This window comes from Dendropsophus ebraccatus, chromosome 1 (assembly GCF_027789765.1).
Source record: "Dendropsophus ebraccatus isolate aDenEbr1 chromosome 1, aDenEbr1.pat, whole genome shotgun sequence".
Taxonomy (NCBI): domain Eukaryota; kingdom Metazoa; phylum Chordata; class Amphibia; order Anura; family Hylidae; genus Dendropsophus; species Dendropsophus ebraccatus.
Genome location: NC_091454.1, coordinates 203,819,825 through 203,838,910, shown reverse-complemented (window position 1 = coordinate 203,838,910; position 19,086 = coordinate 203,819,825). Strand labels below are relative to the sequence as shown.

General features: G+C 43.1%; 2 protein-coding genes across 4 annotated transcripts in view; one reads left to right on the top strand and one right to left on the bottom strand.

The window, feature by feature from the left end:
* The first annotated feature begins 1,930 nt into the window (after positions 1-1,930).
* Positions 1,931-3,310, top strand: LOC138784060 (olfactory receptor 1E16-like). Its single transcript, XM_069959543.1, has 2 exons — positions 1,931-1,991; positions 2,354-3,310. Exon 2 carries the CDS (start codon positions 2,369-2,371, stop codon positions 3,308-3,310), a length of 942 nt encoding a protein of 313 aa, XP_069815644.1. The 5' UTR covers positions 1,931-1,991; positions 2,354-2,368.
* A 10,226-nt stretch (positions 3,311-13,536) lies between these two features.
* The window catches only part of DDHD2 (DDHD domain containing 2), a 50,624-nt gene continuing 45,074 nt past the window's right edge, over positions 13,537-19,086 (bottom strand). For all 3 annotated transcript variants that reach the window (XM_069945134.1, XM_069945125.1, XM_069945141.1), the window contains one exon: positions 13,537-13,794. The gene's annotated coding sequence lies outside the window, so the exon portion shown is untranslated. The remainder of the gene's footprint in view (positions 13,795-19,086) is intronic.

The following is a 19,086-nucleotide window of genomic DNA, read 5'->3' as shown; positions in this document are numbered from 1 at the left end:
CGAAAAAATGTCCATTTTTGTTTTTTCCTCCTCAACTACTAAGGGGGCATTCACACGTCCACAAAACACTGTATTGTTTAAAAGTTTGTGTTACTGTACTGACAGCTGCCACTGTACTGACACAGCTGCTACTGTACTTACACAAAGCTTTGAATTGCTTTACTCTGACCCCTATAACTTTTTATTTTATTTTATTTTTTTTTGTCTGCAGAGCTGCGTAGAGGCTAATTTTTTTGCACTGTGATCTCTGTTTTTCTCTAGTACAATTATTGCGTAGATGCGACTTCTTGATCACTTTTTTTTCAATTGTTTCTGACATGTGATGCAAACAAAAATAAAAAATTCTGGCACTTTTTTGTAACACCATTCATATATTCATACCATGTAAAATACAGTGATCCCTTAACTTACAATGGCCTCGAGATACAATATTTTCAACATACAATGTTCCTTTTTGGACAATCATAACTTGACCAAACTCAAGATATGATACTACAGACAATCAGGATCTGCTGCATATGTAAAAAAAACCCCAGATGATAGACCAATGAAAGTGGCCATTTTACACCCCAGTATTACTATAGGGGATGCAGTGACTGGCTGTTGAGTATCTCCTATCTACAGTACAGTGTGATACTACATGTCCTGTACTGCTGTGTGTGTCTAGTATCTCCTCTACAGTACAGTGTGATATTACATGTCCTGTACTGCTGTGTGTGTCTAGTATCTCCTCTCTACAGTACAGTGTGATACTACATGTCCTGTACTGCTGTGTGTATCTTGTATCTCCTCTACAGTATAGTGTGATACTACATGTCCTGTACTGCTGTGTGTGTCTAGTATTTCCTCTCTACAGTATAGTGTGATAGTACATGTCCTGTACTGCTATGTGTGTCTATATTTCCTCTCTACAGTATAGTGTAATACTACATGTCCTGTACTGCTGTGTGTCTAGTATCTCCTCTCTACAGTACAGTGTGATACTACATGTCCTGTACTGCTGTGTGTCTAGTATCTCCTCTCTACAGTACAGTGTGATACTACATGTCCTGTACTGCTGTATGTATAGTATCTCCTCTCTACAGTATAGTGTGATACTACATGTCCTGTACTGCTGTGTGTGTCTATTATCTCCTCTCCACAGTACAGTGTGATACTACATGTCCCGTACTGTTTTGTGTGTCTAGTATCTCCTCTCTACAGTGCAGTGTGATACTACATGTCCTGTACTGCTGTGTGTCTAGTATCTCCTCTTTACAGTATAGTGTGATACTACATGTCCTGTACTGCTGTGTGTCTAGTATCTCCTCCCTACAGTACAGTGTGATACTACATGTCCTGTACTGCTGTGTGTCTAGTATCTCCTCTTTACAGAATAGTGTGATACTACATGTCCTGTACTGCTGTGTGTGTCTGGTATCTCCTCTACAGTACAGTGTGATACTACATGTCCCGTACTGTTTTGTGTGTCTAGTATCTCCTCTCTACAGTGCAGTGTGATACTACATGTCCTGTACTGCTGTGTGTCTAGTATCTCCTCTTTACAGTATAGTGTGATACTACATGTCCTGTACTGCTGTGTCTAGTATCTCCTCTTTACAGAATAGTGTGATACTACATGTCCTGTACTGCTGTGTGTGTCTGGTATCTCCTCTACAGTACAGTGTGATACTACATGTCCTGTACTGCTGTGTGTATCTAGTATCTCCTTTTGCCATTTTGTGACAATGACATCATCAAGAGGGAGGCGGGTCTAAGCCCTGTTAAGCCAGCCTCCCTTTGTCAGATGACTCAGGTTGCTCAGCTCTGATTGGATAAGCAAGCTGTTAGCCATCTAACAGTTTTACAGAGTCAGTTAGACATCAGAGGAGACAAAGTGCATCATGGGAAACCCCAAACCAGGAAGCGAAGAAAAAATCAAGAGACCAACTGGAGCTTTAGGGAACTGCAAACAGCGGGAAATTCAAACGGAGACAGACTCTGGAGGGATAGTAAGTGGGGAAACTAAGTTTATGATTGATTGTTTGTTTGTTTTTGTTTTTTTATCAACGCTAGAGTTGTCCTTTAAATTGTATTTAAAAATGTTAACTGATAACTAGGGATGAGCGAATTTACAGTACTAGTAAAGCTCTGCACTAGGCTCGGCAGTCGGCTTGCCTTTGAACTCTGTGCCGGTCCTCAGGGTGGCTGGAAAAGCTGGATCCAGTCCTGGGAATCTTCTCCCAGTTCCCCAGAACTGGATCCAGCTTTTCCAGGTACCCTGAGTGGAGCAGACCGCCGAGCCTAGTGAAGCGCTTTGCTAGTACTGTACTCATCCCTACTAATAACCATTTTATTATTATTTTTTTTACAGAAATACCCTACCTCCATGGAGAGTAACTGGACATCTATTAGAAATTTCCAGATCGTAGCTTTTTCGAACATTACAGAGAACAGTAATCTGTTCTTTCTGGTATTTTTCTGTATCTATATGTCAGGTTTACTGGGTAATTTAATCATCATTTCAGCTGTGATCATTGACGTCCGTCTTCATAAGCCCATGTACATTTTCCTCTGCAACTTGTCTTCGGTGGACATCATCTTCATATCTTCTACTCTTCCAAAACTGATGGACATTTTTGTCTCTGGAGATTTCTCCATATCCTTCATTCAATGCTTCACCCAACTGTATTTCTACATGTTTGCGGCCGGTACGGAGGACATCTTGTTGTCTTTGATGGCCTATGACCGCTACGTGGCCATCTGTAAACCCTTACATTACCATCAGATCATGAATAAGAACAAGTACGTCCTCCTCTTACTGAGCACCTGGATTTGTGGGTCACTAAACTCCTTATTTATGACTGTCTCGATATACCAGTTGGACCTTTGTCGTTCTAATAAAATCCAAAATTTCTTTTGTGATATTAAAGCTTTGGAGAAGATCTCTTGTAATACCACCAGCTTTAACATCATACTCTATGTAGAAACAATGCTACTGGCCCTCTGTCCATTTCTCCTAAGTGTAACATCCTACATCAAAATTATCCGAAGAATTCTGGCGATCAAATCCAACGATGGAAGAAAAAAGGCCTTCTCCACCTGCACTTCCCACCTTACCGTCCTCATTATATTCTATGGCACTGGACTATGCATGTATATGAGTCCTCCTACAGACCACTTAGAGAAGCAGGATGTGGTCTTCGCTGTGCTATACACAGCTATAACCCCCATGGTGAATCCTATTATATATAGTTTAAGAAATAAAGAGGTAAAAACCACTTTGAGGAGAATTTTTTGGAATAAAATGAAAATTTTTGGATCACTGTAAATATTCTAGATTAAAAATGATAGTCACAATTATATCTACACATAAATGAGAAAATGGAGCAGCACCTTCTTCATAAAACCTTAGCCTTTGATACTTTAAAATTTGAAGCCAAGCCTGAAACTCCTTCAGAAGGTAGAGTTACCCATCTGTAGACAGCTGTTTCGGAGTTCTTGTCCATCATCGGTAAAGAGCAGGGTGCTGGCTGGCACCACAAAAAAAAGAAAAACGTTTGTACAGATATGGCAGACGTTTTTATTGGCTGGGTTGCTAGTTTTCAGCCCTTCACTGATCTCTAGATATAGCCAGGTAAAGTGCATTGCTGATTTCTTCTCTCCCCAGCTCCCTGTGATCCTAGTCTTTCTGTACAAGAAAACCTCCATGGACATATGGCTGGTTTCCAAGGCCGGCTCCGGGGTTTTGTGGGCCCTTGTCACTGCCGTCCCCCCACCCCCCGATAAACAGTGCCACTGCCCCCTTAGATAAATTGTGTCATAGTCCCCATCAGTGTTTCCTAACCAGTGGCTCAACAGCTGTTGCCAAGCTACAACTCTTATAATGTCCAGCAAGTATTGGATGATGGTAGTTGTATTTGTAGTTTTGCAGCAACTGGAGAGTGAGTCACATGTTGGAGAACAGTGCACTAAATCCCAATCAGTGGCTTTTCAGCTGTTGCCAAACTACTACCCCCATTATGCCCTGCCAGCAATGCATGGTGAGAGTTGCAGTTTTTCAGCACTTGTTAGGGAACACCACACTAAATATACAGTCCCACAAATCACTGTTTCCCAATAAGTGACTCTTCAGTTGTTATCAAACTACAACTCCCATCATGTCCTGCTAGCAGTACATGATTGGAGTTGTAGTTTTGCAGCAATTGTAGAGTCACATGCCCCCCCACCTCCTTCCCCTTTGTACACTCAACATCTCCTGGTCTGGAGCTGAGCTCCTCTGCTGCTCTGGCCTCCTCTAATCAGGTCTGGGCAGAAAGGTGCGGGGAGTGCAAAGCAGGCTGATCTACATCACCGAGAAGATGCTGGCTGGCCAGACAGGTAGGTGAATGTTCCCTACCTCCAGCCAATCTCAGTGAGGAATGAAAGTAGCCCCGGTGGGACTGGGCCCCTAGGGATGCTGTGGGCCCGGTAAGCTGGGTGCTGACGCCGGCCCTGCTGTTTCACACATTAAATTTAAAAAGAAAAAACAACTGTAATTTCAATTTTTGAGCCCAAACCAGAAGTGGATTCAAACTAATTGGCTGTATCTCAGGATCACACCAGGTCTCAGAAATAATATCCATTGTGATCACAAACTTTTGACATGTGTGGGGACATATCATGTTACTGCAGATAAGAATAATGTGAGCCCAGGCTATAAGCGGCAGATGTCGGCTGTAGTTACAACTGACACCTGCCTGCAACTACCAATGCAGTCCAATCCTAGCAGGTAAAACCTTGGCCCTGTACCTGTAATCAGCGGCTCTGCAACACAAAAACCAATCGGTTGCTTTGGCTGCTGGAGGCCTGGAGCTCCATAGCAGTCAAGGTGCCTCTGCCCAAGGTGAACTTTAGCAGCAGAACACTGAACTAACAGTGCTTTGCAGTTGCTTAGCATTAGTCAGTAAACGCAATCTCATTATTGCTTATTATAGTCCCCTAGGGGACTTAAAAGTGTGAAAAATAAGAGTTTTTAAAAGTATTTAAAAAAAAAAAAACACGCCCGGAACTGCCGTGCTCCCAGCTGCCATCAGCAGCCTGGGTTCAAGGCTATCAGCAGGCGCAGGCCTATCGCTGCACCCGGCTAATTAGACACTCAAATCCAGCTGTAATAACTGACAGCTGCATTTAAATGCCTATAAATCCCCCCATTTGGTGGTCTAGTGGATGTATCGCCCCCCTCCCAAGATGCAATCGCGAAGGGATGATCCATGCTTCTGTCTGGTCTGTGCTGGGCCTGTGTGCTGCAATGATTGCTGATCCTGGCTCAGCACTCCATTACTCTGGGCTTCACCAGCTCATTGTAATCGAGCATGGATCTTATGAATCAAAGCAGTATGTATATACTGCATTGATCTCTATGAGACATCAGTACAGTTGTATTAGAAGCCCCTCAGGAGGACTTCAAATCACTGTGTTAAAAAAAAAAAACAAAAGAAAACTTTTTTATTAATTAAAAAAAAAATCCACCCCATCTTAAAAGTTTAAATCACCCCCCCCCCTTTTCCCATTTTATAAAAAAATAAACATATTTGGTATTTACCCTTCTGTAATTGCCCGAACTATTAAATTATATTCCTGATTACGTTCAGTAAACGGCGTAAGCCAAAAACACAAAATTGCTGATTTTTGTTTTTATCAAGTTGAGAAAAATTGCAATAAAAAGTGATCAAAAAGTCGTATACAAGCGTTATAGGGATGGTAATGGGTCTGTAGGTGAAAAGATACAATCGCTATGGCCCTTTAAACACGGGAATGAAAAAACGAAAGTGCAAAAGGGTTAAATAGAATAAAAAGCAAACAAACCATCCCATCTACACCAATCTGATACTGATAAAAACTACAGATCACAACGCACAAAAAATAAGCCCTTATACTTCTCTGTAGACAAAAAAATAAAAAAATAAAAATGTCAAAATACAGTATAGGAATCCTAAACTATATTTCTTTTTTGTAAGTTTTCCTTTTATTAACGTTAGTAAAAGTTAAATAAATTAGGTATCACTGTAATTGTACTCACCAGCGCAATAACATATCAACTTTATTGAAATGTGAATGAAGCAGTAAAAAAAATTCATTGAAAGTTGCCGAACTCCAAGCTTTTTAAATTTCCGCCTAGGCTCACTGTACGGAAGAGAGTTCTGGCTCTTAGGGACCATTTACACAGAAAGATTATCTGACAAAGATTGGAAGTCGGGAACGGATTTGAAAAGAGGAGAAATCTCAGGCTTTCTTTTATGACCTGATCTCTGTTTATAGTCTGTTTCTGGCTTTGGCTTCAAATCTTTGGCAGATAATCTTTCTGTGTAAATGGACCCTTAGAAGATGAGGAAGTACAAATATGGCGAAAATCTGGTACAGGGAAGAGGTTACGATAAGCCAAAGTAACAGAATGGATTGATCCAGGGGTACAAAGTACATCATGTAATGGGCCAACAATACGAAGTCCGTATGTCAGTGACTGAATTTACATATTTTCTCCTTACTAGAGATGAGCGAACCTCCAGCATGCTCGAGTCGATCCGAACCCGAACTTTCGGCATTTGATTAGCGGTGGCTGCTGAAGTTGGTTAAAGCCCTAAGGCTATGTGGAAAACATGGATATAGTCATTGGCTGTATCCATGTTTTCCAGACAACCTTAGAGCTTTATCCAAGTTCAGCAGCCCCAGCTAATCAAATACCGAACGTTCGGGTTCTGATTGACTCGAACCCGAACCCGGTTCGCTCATCTCTACTTGTTACCTTTCAGTATTTAGAAATTTTTAAATTTGTCATACTGTTTTCCGATGCAGAGTATTATTCACTCACAGATGTATCCAGGCGTCTTTCTAACACTGCATTCACACGTTCCATGAAGTTGTCCAAGGTCATGGACAATTTTATAGCCCATTGCTTTCTATGGGGCTATTCACATGTTCTGTTTTTTTTTTTCACGGATTCCGCAATCCATTCCGTGAAAAAATAGGACACGGATGAGATCACAGCACAGATTCCCCCATGGAAGTCTATGGAATCTGTGTTTTTCAGAGCTGTGCAGTCCGTGACACGGATGTGATGTAATGAGTGTACTTTAAAAAGCTTTAAAAAGATTCTTTGAAAACACGGACACGGATGCAAAACAGATGCAATCATGGATGGTTTTTCACGGATCACGGAGGTAGATAGCAGACTTCCTCCATGGACCTTGAAAATCGCTGAATGTGTAAATGCAGCCTTAGGCTATGTTCACACAACGTCAAAAATGGAGGAAAGGCGGCCAATTTAACTGACTGCAATAGCAATGCATTGAAGTCAATGGGATGGGTAGGGATGGTCCGAACAGAGTTCGGTTCGGGTTTGTACGAACCCGAACCCTTGGTAATGATTCCCGCTGTCTGTCCGCTCCGTGGAGCGGGCGGATCCAGCAGGAGGACCCCCTGGAAAACTGGGATACAGCCATAGCCATAGGCTGTATCCCAGTTTTCCAGGCGTTACTCCCGCTGTATCCGCCCGCTCCACGGAGCGGGCAGACATCGGGAATCTGCCGCCGAGCGTTCGGGTTCATACAAACCCGAACTTCGGCAGGTTCGGACCATCCCTAGAAGATGGACGTACAATACACACAGTGCTTTGAATAGCGGATGTTATTACCGCAGGTGACAAAATAATGAACATGATCATTATTTTCAGACGTCTTTTGCAAACAGCGGACGTTTTATTTTTTTAGTTACACAGTTTCTAAAGCTAAACGACGTCCGTTATTTTAGACTCAAAATGACGGACGTCATTTTAAACTGAGCTGAAAAAACGTTGTGTAAACATAGCCTTAGTGTGTGTCTGGATTGTCATTATGCCATCCTCGCCTCCTCCGAGAATGATTGACAGTTGGCTCATCTTTGGTTACGTTGAAGTCCCCCGTAGCCGAAAGTAAAGCTGTCTGTCAATCATTCAGTGAGGAGGTGAGGGTGGCATAATGACGCAGCTGGGGTCAGAAGGGCGGGGGCAAACATTGTCATAGACCCGCCTCTGTGACCCCTGTCAGGTAACTGGAAATGGTCGGCACTTATCTATGTATATCCGTACTGTTAGTTACATTACGTAAGTTCAAAGGTGACAAAGATTTGTCAGTGTTCATAGTGTAAAGTGCACATGTTTTTGTAGAATCTGTTAGATCAAACAAGATAGAGGCTTGTATGTGTTGTGTATTGTATATCTTCAGTCTCAATGTATTTATGGTCTACGGTTATGTTTTTAGCACGGTCGGTGAGAGGAGTGAAGTTGTTTCACACCACTTATTGTCTTGTATGTCTTGTTTGTTTGTTTTAGGTTGTGTAGACTTTTGCCTAAAGTGAGAAGATTAGGGTTGAGCAAACTTTGAGCGCACTCGAGTTTATCCAAACCATTGAACCATTAAGTTAGCGGTGGCTGTATAGGATGTATCCCTGTTTCCCAGAACTCCCTAGGGCTGCATAGAGCTGGTTCAAAGTTTGGTCAACTCTAGTGAAGATTTTGCAATGAAAGTGTTAATGTTTAGAATGTTTTGTGGACATCAGATGTAGTTCAAGTGCTCAGTAAATAGTGAATGACAGATGAAAATTTGTCTTCTCTCTATGAGAGATAGAACTATTTGGTATCAGGTTAGCCAATTGAAATAAAAACCCATATAGCTCTATTGTCCCTTTAAAAAGAATCTGTCACTAGGTTTATTTTACTTAAATGAGGGCAGCATAAACTAGTGACAAATGCTGAACAGATCGGTGTATTACTTACATCATTCTGTTTAGCCGTTCTTCTAATATGCAGGAGAATAGGATTCTTGCCACACCCTTCCCCCTGCCCGCCAGCTGCTGATTGACAGGTGACTGCCTATACACAGCATGGATAGATAACTGCCAATTAGCAGCTAATGGGCGGAGCTTTCTGCTCCTCATGAATATCCAGGATTACTGGGCTCATGCACATAATGGAGAGGACTACTTATTGTCCATGTTATTCAGGAAGATACATCATTCTGTTCAGCTTCTCTGTCACTAGGTTATACTACCCTTAGCTAGGACAGCATAAACCTGCTGACAGAGTCTCTTAAAGAGCAATGAATTCTTTAGCACTGAGAAAACATAAAAATGGTGCTGTACTCTGTGCAGTTTTTAGGGTTTAGGGTGCACCAGTAACAATGGCCCACTCCCAGACCAGCATTGAGTTCCTCTGTTAATGCAGAAAATCGGGTCTCCATGTTTACGCACACGCAAGGAGACCATGTGTGTGACCCCCATTGGATTACGGTCTTGTATTGCCTATTCATATCCATGGAGACAGGAACTTCTAGATTAAGGCTATGTTCACACAGTGTATAAACAGCCGCCGGTTGACATTACCATATCGGCCACAGGAACATCAATTTATTGTAATTATAATGTGGACACATTTGGATGTGCCCGCAATCCAATTAACCATTGAAGTCCATGTAATGTACAGCCATCAGATTGACCAAACATTGTGTGGACGCAGCGGAAACAACGGCCGTTGCTCTTACATTAACATGTCAATTATTTGTGCGATCATTGAGGAACAACAGCAGTTGTTCAATACAGTGTGTGAACGGCCGTTGTTCTCCCCAAAGTTCACTGCAGTGTATTATTTTTAGGTAAGGATTTTCGTTGTTTCAAATGGCAAACAGCGGCCTTTCTTGTAGCCTAACAGAGGAACTCAATGCTGATCTGGCAGTGACACATACATTTTAAAGGGGGTTCCCCAGGCAAAAAATATAAATGGGCCGTCCATAGGTGATAATTTTTTCCCCCCAAAAAACAAGCTTTTACATTTTTCATGTGAAAATGTATGATGTGATGGCTCGATGTGTGTCTTAGGTTTGTACAGGTCTGTATTGCTACATGTTTTGTATGTACCGTCACACATCAAGATGCTCAGTAAGTAGACATCCTCCCTCTATAATATGGTATAGGATTGGATTCTTATTCCCTAGCCTCGTAAATGTAGAATTAGAGACAAGAGACAAACAATTAAAAACACATTTCATTTTATTACAAAATCCTATTTGGATATGCTATCACATGCTGGACTGACCGTGTCCTTATTATATATCTTATAATATATACAATTACAAAAAAAGGAAAAGAAAGAAAGTGCAAAAACTGCCACATAAGGCATACAAGTACTGTACTCTGCTATGGATCAATACACTGGGCTCCAGGAAGCGGTTACATAGGCTAAGGTGGTGCTTTGTGCTCGGGTGGGATACGTAGAGGACGTAAAATAACGGAACACATTGTGACATCACATCGTGACCAATACTAGGGCTGACTAATACACGAAAAGCAACCGTACTCGTACTGACTTTCCTTAAGTATTACATGTAATATAGGTCCTGTGACAGTACTAAAGTCTAAAACATATAAAGGTGGTGTCTGAATAAAACAGAATTTAAAGGGGTCATCTATCTAAATATGACTAGTGGTCCAGAATGTGATTGTTCATTTTACCTCCTTTACAGTTTTCGTTCGCACTAGTCCCTGATCACTTGTATGTGATAATTGCACCCCTCCATCCTGAGTCATTAAACAGAATTCTAGGATCAGAAAAATATTGCTTTTTCTCCACAGTGCCCCACCTGTCCACAGGTTGTATGTAGTACTGCAGCTCAGACCCATTCATTTCAATGAAGGTGAGATGTAAAACCTGTGGACAGGTATGGTGCAATTTTTGGAAGAGTAAAGCCATGTGGGGCTTGGGAGAAGGCTCTAAAACCAGACAATTGCTTGATTTTTAGTATTTCCCACAGTTACACTTTAAAGGGATTATCCAGAATTTAAAAAAAACATAGCACCCTTTAAGTTTAAGTGTAGTATTGCAGCACAATTCCATTGAAGTGAATGGAGCGGAGTTGTAATTGCAGGATACTAAAGGTCCCATACAAATAGTATGGGACAGGTGATGTCAGGGAACAGATTGGGAGTATTTATATGGGAAAGATGGAGGGGATTGCTGTAGTGTGACCACGGAACACTATACATGCAGATAAAGCTCTGTATATACTACCCCGATCAGGGGGTAGTCAGGTGTACCCCACCACTTCTTGGAGATTGCATTAGTCTATAGACATGCTTCCATTCATCGCAGCTGCCATAAAGCACCTCCACACTGCTGCACTGTTTACACAGACAATACAGGCATGTCTCCAATATGGCTGCCTGCAAGGAATTTCTCAAAAATAAATAGCGACAATATTAAAAAAAAAAAAAAAATGCTAAAAAAAAATTAAATACATAACATCCCTTAAAAAATGAAATGAAGAGCAAGGATAATATAAATAAATGGAAAATAAATGTATGCATGCTTCCTTAAAATATATGTATATTATTCTGCATCTCCATATTATCTACATATGTGCAGTAACTTTGTGAATACTCGGCTTTACATCTGCCCTACTGACCTCGAGCTATAGAGACAGACCTACACAAAGAATTCCTGGAGTTCACATATACAGCATCTCCTGCCTGTTCCCTGTGTGTACAGAGCCGACTCTAAAGAGATGCATTGTGGGAAGTATAACCTTGTCACCAGGCACTGAAAAGAAATTAAAAAAAACAAAACCTCCCAGAATGCAAGACAGCGTAATGGGCGGCATTTTAGGAGTTAAAGGAGTTGTCCAGAGCAGAAAATTTTATTTTCATATACCCCATAAGGAAATTGTGACATATTAGAGGGTTCTCTGTCAAGGAACCTTAAAGCGACTCTGTATCCACAATCTGCATCCCCCACCCCCCGCTTGTACCAACCTTTGGATAGCTCTGTTCGGCAGGTGATGCAGTTATTGTCCTAAAAAAACAACTGTGTCTGTGTCCTAGGCCTGCACCGCCTCTCCTCCTGCCCTCTTCACCATTAGGAATGCCCTAGGCAGGATTTCTCCCATTCATCACTTGTCTGAACACTGCACATAGGCCTTAACAATCCAACACATGTGCAGTGTTCAGACAAGTGATGAATAGGAGAAATCCTGCCTGGGGGTTTCTAATGGTAAAGAGGGAGGGGAGGAGGGACGGAGAGGCGGTGCAGGTCTAGGGCACAGACACTCTAGGCCAATTTGACACAGGGCTACAAGTTTAAAAGTAGTTATAGGAGAATAACTGCATCCCCTGCCGTACAGATTTTGGATTAAAAGCAGCTATCCGAAGGTACAAGTGGTTTGGAGGAGGGGCACATAGTGGGTACAGAGTCACTTTAAGATTTGGCCAAAATAAAGTGCAGTTGCAAAGAGCATCCCTGGCTTTGGTGGACCCCATCCTGTCTAGCATTACCCAGACAACCCATTGATTTGAATAGGCACTGTGTAATGCTTTATTTGCCCAGTGATGGTGCTGTAGAAAAAAACTGAACACTTGCTGCCAGGTTGCTCCCCATATTTTGATCTCCCTACTGCTAATAGTATTTTCCAAATACAAAGAACCCCTTTAAGTCAGGGTTAGGAGGGAGTCTGTCAGCACAGTGTCGGCTTAAGACGGCAATATTTTGGATGAAATGTTCTCATTAGCCAGTAAAACAATGTATACATTTCTAAGTATTTACAAAAATATTTTTTATGTAGATTTTATGTATTAATAAAAATATGTGTTTTTATAGATTTTTTTTACTTTTTTTAATTTTATTTTCTAATATACTGGCATATATCTATATATTCCTATTATTAGTATTAAGGCTGTTAGCAGGGCCCGAACATCAGATATATGGTCAAGCAGCCCAGAGCGCTGCAGCACTGCCATCCCTAGGCTTTGTGTGGTATTGCAGCTCGGCCTCATCCACCTAAAGTGTACAAAACATTTTAACATCGCTAAGTGCTTGCTGTCTGGTTGCATAAGGCGGACTGTAAATATGTAAATAGTTCTGCTTCATCTCTCATGTTCACTTGGACCCGGCTTGGCTACGCTTTGCCTTACTTTTTATTATACCATCATATTGCTGTGCGCACATGGTCGTTTCAGCGTGGACAGCATCCTTAGTCATGGTTAAAGGCCGCAGTCCGTGCCAGAAACACGTTGGGGGAGTGACCATGTATGAACAGCATTGTGAATTTATGATGTTCTGTTTGCATATGTGAAGATGGCCCTGAACCATGTGTTGCTTATCATGAGAAGGACTCTACATTAAGTCTATGGAGCCCATCTTATGGAGAGAAAAGACACCTGAAGAGAAGCACCTAGATGAGCGCTTCTCCCAGTGTATTCTAGCTAGCTCCAGTGGAGATTTGAACACCCAGAAGCTTTGATTGGATAGTTCCAGACAATATAGGGACACGCCCCCAAATTGGTAATACCCAAAATACAGTTTAGTCATGCACTTCTAGTAGAGACGAACAAACCTGCTGAAAACTTCTTTCAGGTTTGCATGAACCTGAAAGTTCAAGCATTTGAATTTCCCTGCCTGGACTGCCTGGAAAACATGGATACAGACATAGGCCACAGGATGAGCATCACAACACACAGCAATAAGGAAAGATCTTTTACAAGGGGGGGGGGGGGGGGGGGGGGGGGGGAGACCCCTTTTCTAACCTTGGACAACCCCTTTAAATTCAGTAATGTCATGTTGTTTTTATGGTTTAACCCTGTATACAAACCCTACTAAAGCCTATGAAATGCTGTGCGGAATATTACTGTACATATTTGTGCATTTAAGACTCCTGAAGCAGCACAGAAAAGTGTCCTGTCAGATCATCAGTGATCGGTTTCATCTGTTGGAAGACCCGGAAGGAGGATGTATGTATATATAATACCCATAGGCACCTGCAACGATATACAAAGAAGCGATGAGTCAATGGTATCGGAGGCAATCAGCATCATGCCAGGGTGAGGAACATGGTGTCCAAGAGACTGCAGGCAGGGACTATGTGCCTCCCTCGAGAATTACTTGAGATCTAGCAGATCGGCGCTCGTCTACATTATTGATGGGGTGGCCATTGGCCCATGTATTAGGACCCTTAGGGCCCTATTACACGGGACCATTATCATGCGAAAATTCAAAATTACTAACCTGGTAATTTCTTTTCTTTGAGCCCATGACGGCACCCCTGGAGAGGACCACCTCCTACTCCCATAGGACAGGAAACAGGATACAGGAAATCCCTGGATCATATAAAGAAGTAAACTCCCCTCCATCGCCAGTCTTTACCAAGGACCTAGGAGCGAAGCTCACAAGACACACAAAAAGAAAAATATATACAAAAAATCTCCCCTTTTTTTTTTTTTTTTTGTGTTTATAAAGAAGTTTACTTTTTCTATATCTATGTAATAAAATTATCACTACTATTATTATCCCTTTTTCTTTCCTTTTTTTTTTTTTTTTTTTTTGGGTGGGATTTAGGCGGGGTGCCGTCATGGGCTCAAAGAAAAGAAATTACCAGGTTAGTAATTTTGAATTTTCTCTTTTCGCCCTATGACGGCACCCCTGGAGAGTAGAATAGGAATATAACCGCCTAGGGAGGGACCACTGCCTGCAAAACACTACGTCCAAATGTTAAGTCTTCGGTGGAAGATAGTTGTAACCTGTAGTGTCTAAAAAATGTATGTGGAGTACTCCATGTGGCTGCCCTGCAGATCTGATCAATGGAAACCGCTGCCCTCTCAGCTCACGAAGTTGCCACAGCTCTAGTGGAATGTGCCCCGAATCCAACTGGTGGTGTCATGTTCTTGACTCTATAGCATTCTCCAACTGCCTGTTTAACCCATCTGGCTATTGTCTGTGTGGAAGCTGACTTGCCCTTGGTCTTACCCTGAAAGGATATAAGCAAGCTGTTACATAATCTCCAACTTTCTGTGACCTTTAGATAATGTAAGATAACTCTTCTAACATCCAGACTATGCAAACTTAATTCTTGATCGTTAGCTGGTGTGTTGTAAAATGATGGTAGTATCACCTCCTGAGATCTGTGGAAGTCCGTAACCACTTTTGGAAGAAAGGCTGGGTCAGGAGATAATACGACTCGGTCCTCTCTAATGGTCATGTAAGGAGTCTGTATAGAGAAGGCTCTAATTTCACTTACTCTACGGGCTGACGTTATTGCCAATAGAAAAGCCAGTTTATAAGACAGGAATTTAATACTGCAGTCTGCTAAAGGCTCAAAGGGATTAGCGGTAAGTCCGTTCAAGACAAGGTTCAGATCCCAAGGCGGAACCCTAGACCTGATCGTGGGACACAATCTGGAGGTTGCCTTTACAAATCTTTTAATCCACTGATGTTCAGCTAGTTTATAGTCATAGAGTGCACTGAGGGCGGAGATCTGTACCTTGATGGTGCTAGGCCCGAGGTGCTTGTTTAGACCCTCTTGTAAGAATTGTAAGATTAAAGGAATGTCAGGAGGAGCTAGGACATTAACAGGTTTATTTACAAATTTACAAAATGCTATCCATGTACGTAGATATATAGTAGAGGTAACTTTCTTTCTACTGGCTAGCAACGTGGTGATTACTTCGGATGAAAGGCCTCTGTCTATCAACAATTGCATCTCAACAGCCATGCCGTCAGGTGAAGGTTTTGAACCTGAGGGTGAAATACTGGGCCCTGGGCGAGGAGATCTGCCCTGTCCGGAAGAATCCATGGGTCTGTCAGAGACATCTTCCTGAGCCAAGTAAACCACACCCTTCTTGGCCAAAAGGGCGCTATTAGAATTATGTGGGCCCTGTCCTGCCTGATCTTTCTGACTACTCTCGGGATTAGTCTGATGGGTGGGAATGCGTACAGTAGGCCTTTGTCCCAAGGCTGGGCTAGTGCATCCAGAGCCCTGGGCTTGTCTGCAGGACATAGGGAAAAGAACTCTTGGGTCTTTCTGTTCTTCCGCGATGCGAAGAGGTCTATCTCCGGGGATCCCCACATTCTGCATATCTGTAGAAATACCTCCTGGCAAAGCTCCCAATCCCCCTGGTTTAGGGAGTGTCTGCTTAGAAAATCTGCCTTCACATTGTCTACCCCCCTCAGGTGAAGTGCCGAGAGGGACAGACATTGTGACTGTACTAGCCTGAACATGAAGTGGGCAACTCTCATAAGTTGTACTGATCTTGTGCCTCCTTGGTGGTTGATGTACGCCACTGCCGATCTGTTGTCTGTTAGTATTCTCACGTTTCTGTCTTTTATTAACGGAAGAGCCTGGGACAAGGAGAAGAATATTGCTCTCATTTCTCTCACGTTTTGTGGGTCCCTGGCCTCCTCTGGGGACCACAGGCCCTGAAATACTTGTGTGTCTGTATGGGCTCCCCACCCCCTGGGACTGGCATCTGTGGTGATGGTCAAAATGTTGTCCAGAATCCAAGGAAGTCCCTTGGATAGATGCTCCCTTTCCTTCCACCAAGAGAGAGATCTGAGAGTCTGTGGAGATAGAGTGAAACAAGAATCAAGAGAGTCAGAGGTACCGTCCCATTCACCAAGAATCTGTGATTGTAACACCCTAGAGTGGTACTGTGCCCAGGGAACCGCTGGAATGCAGGAAGTAAATAGACCCAACACCGACATAGCCTTCCTAAATGTAGTAATGGGATTATCAAAAAGCTCCTGTGTTCTGGAAAGAATATTTGAAATCTTGTTATCTGGTAAGAAGGATCTCTTAGCTCTCGAATCCAGACATATTCCCAGGAACTGACAAGATTGAGAGGGGATCTTATTGGATTTTTCCTCGTTAATCTCCCAACCTAATTTAGACAGGATGTCTTCTACTATTTTGATCTGGCTCTGAAGAGAGATTACTGAGTCGCCGACCAGTAAAAAATCATCCAAATAAGGAATGATAATTATATCCTTTTCTCTGATATGTGCCATAACCTCTGACATCACTTTAGTGAAAACTCTAGGTGCCTGTGAAATGCCAAAAGGTAAGGCCTGGTACTGGAAATGACAAACTGAATCGTTAAGCTTGACTGCTACCCTCAGGAATCTCTGATGGTCCTGGTGGATGGGGACGTGATAGTATGCATCCCTTAAATCTAAGGTGGCCATAAAACAATCCTGTGAAAGATTCAAAATGGCTGAAGAAACTGACTCCATTTTAAACCTTTCGTAGGCTAAAACCCTGTTAAGAGGTTTAAGATTGATAATGGTTCTAAAAGAACCATTGGGTTTCCTTACCAAAAACAGAGTAGAGTAAAAACCCTTACCACACTCTGCCTCCGGAACGGGAACCAAAACCTTCTTCCTGAGTAAGGACTGTACTTCCGTAGAAAGTGCTGTCTGCTTTATGGGGTCGGATGATAAATCCGTAATGACGAATCTTTCCCCTGGGGAGGACACAAAAGAAATCTTTAAACCGTGCTTTATTGTATCCAATACAAAGGAACTATTGGAAATACCACACCACTGTGACCAAAAAAGAGAAAGGCGACCTCCCACAGGGACCTGGCGTCATTGAGCAGGTTTTTTGGTATTGTCAGAACCCTTAAAGAGGAACCCCTTGGATTTCTTGGTGGGCCTCCATTCCTTCCTATTTGTATTAGGATTAGTATTCGTGTTAGGGGCTCTATGTGTGTTCCTACCTTTTCCCCTAAAAGGACGGCTAGATTGCTGCGGGATCAGAGGGAACCCCTTTTTTCTATCCGAAGCCTTCTCCAGAATGTTATCTAAGGCTGGACCGAAAAGCAGGTTGCCTTCACAAGGGACTCCACATAATTTAGATTTAGAGGTGACGTCCCCCTTCCATTCTTTAAGCCACATGGATCTGCGCGCAGAGTTTGAAAGTGCTGCTGAACGAGCGGAGAGTCTAAGAGCATCCGCTGAAGCATCTGATATAAATGAGACAGCATTCTCTAAGGTCTCAAAGGGTTTGAGGAGCTCCTCCGCAGGAGTCCCCTTACTAATCATGTCTTTAAGTTCAGACATCCATACCCCTAGAGATCTAGAGACTGAGGTTGCTGCCACTAGAGGTTTAAACAAGGCAGTGAATGCTTCCCAGTCCTTCTTTAAATAAATCTCTGCACGTTTGTCCATAGGGTCTTTAAGAGTTGCACAGTCCTCAAAAGGTAGCGCATTAAGTTTTGTAATCTTGGCTACCGGAGGATCTATCTTTGGAGCAAAGCCCCAGGAGTTCGACTCCTCATGGTCAAATGGGTACTTCCTTTTGAACTGAAAAATAATTGAAAAATTAGTTGTTTAGTTACATATACTCTTCTATATCTTTACCTGTTTATCCAAGAAAACAGAAAAAAACACTCACAGCAGCTGGAACAAAAAATTTTCTATCCGGATTGGACCATTCGTGCTTAATCAAAGCCTTAATGTTTTGGTGAATGGGAAAGACCAATCGTTTCTTAGGTGCTAGCCCTCCAAACATACGGTCCTGTATAGTATTAGTTTCTGGAACCTCTTCTATACCCATAGTCTCCCTTACTGCTTTAATTAGTGATTCTATATAGTCAGCAGAAGGTGATGGTGTAGCCACTTCTTCCTCCAGACTCTCTACGTTAGATGGGCCTGCTTCTGGTTCGTCTATACCAGGGGTCTCAAACTCGCGGCCCGCGGGCCAACTGCGGCCCTCGGGACACTAGTTTGCGGCCCCCACCTCAATGTTAGCTTCCCTGTAAGTGCGGCCCTTATCAGCAGCTCAGCCGCGATTGGCTGAGCTTAACTTTATGCTCAGCCAATCGCGGCTGAGCAGCTGATGACGCGGCAGAGGGGGGCCGGCATCAGGGACGGCTGCAGCTGTTCGGCCGGCCTCCCGAATACGACGGAGAGGTGGGCAGTGGCGGTGGAAGGGGAGTTGTGCGGTGCAGGGGCCAACAGCCGCCTGGCAGAGCCGCCGCCCCCTAGCGTCCCTGCCACACATGCAGCTTCCCGGTCTCTGGAGGAGGAGGCCGCAGGGACTCAAGGTGATCGCATCGCTGCAAGTCCTGGGGCTGTTCAGCAGGATCGGGGGATGCAGTGCAGATCCCCGATCCTGCTTTACAGCCCCAGGACTTGCAGCGATGCGATCACCTCACCCTGCAGTCCCCGCGGCCTCCTCCTCCAGAGATTGAGGAGCTGCATGTGCGGCTGAGAGGAGCACGCCAGTGTCGGGGGTGAGAGGAGGAGGAGAGGTGTGTCCAACTCCCCCCAGTCCC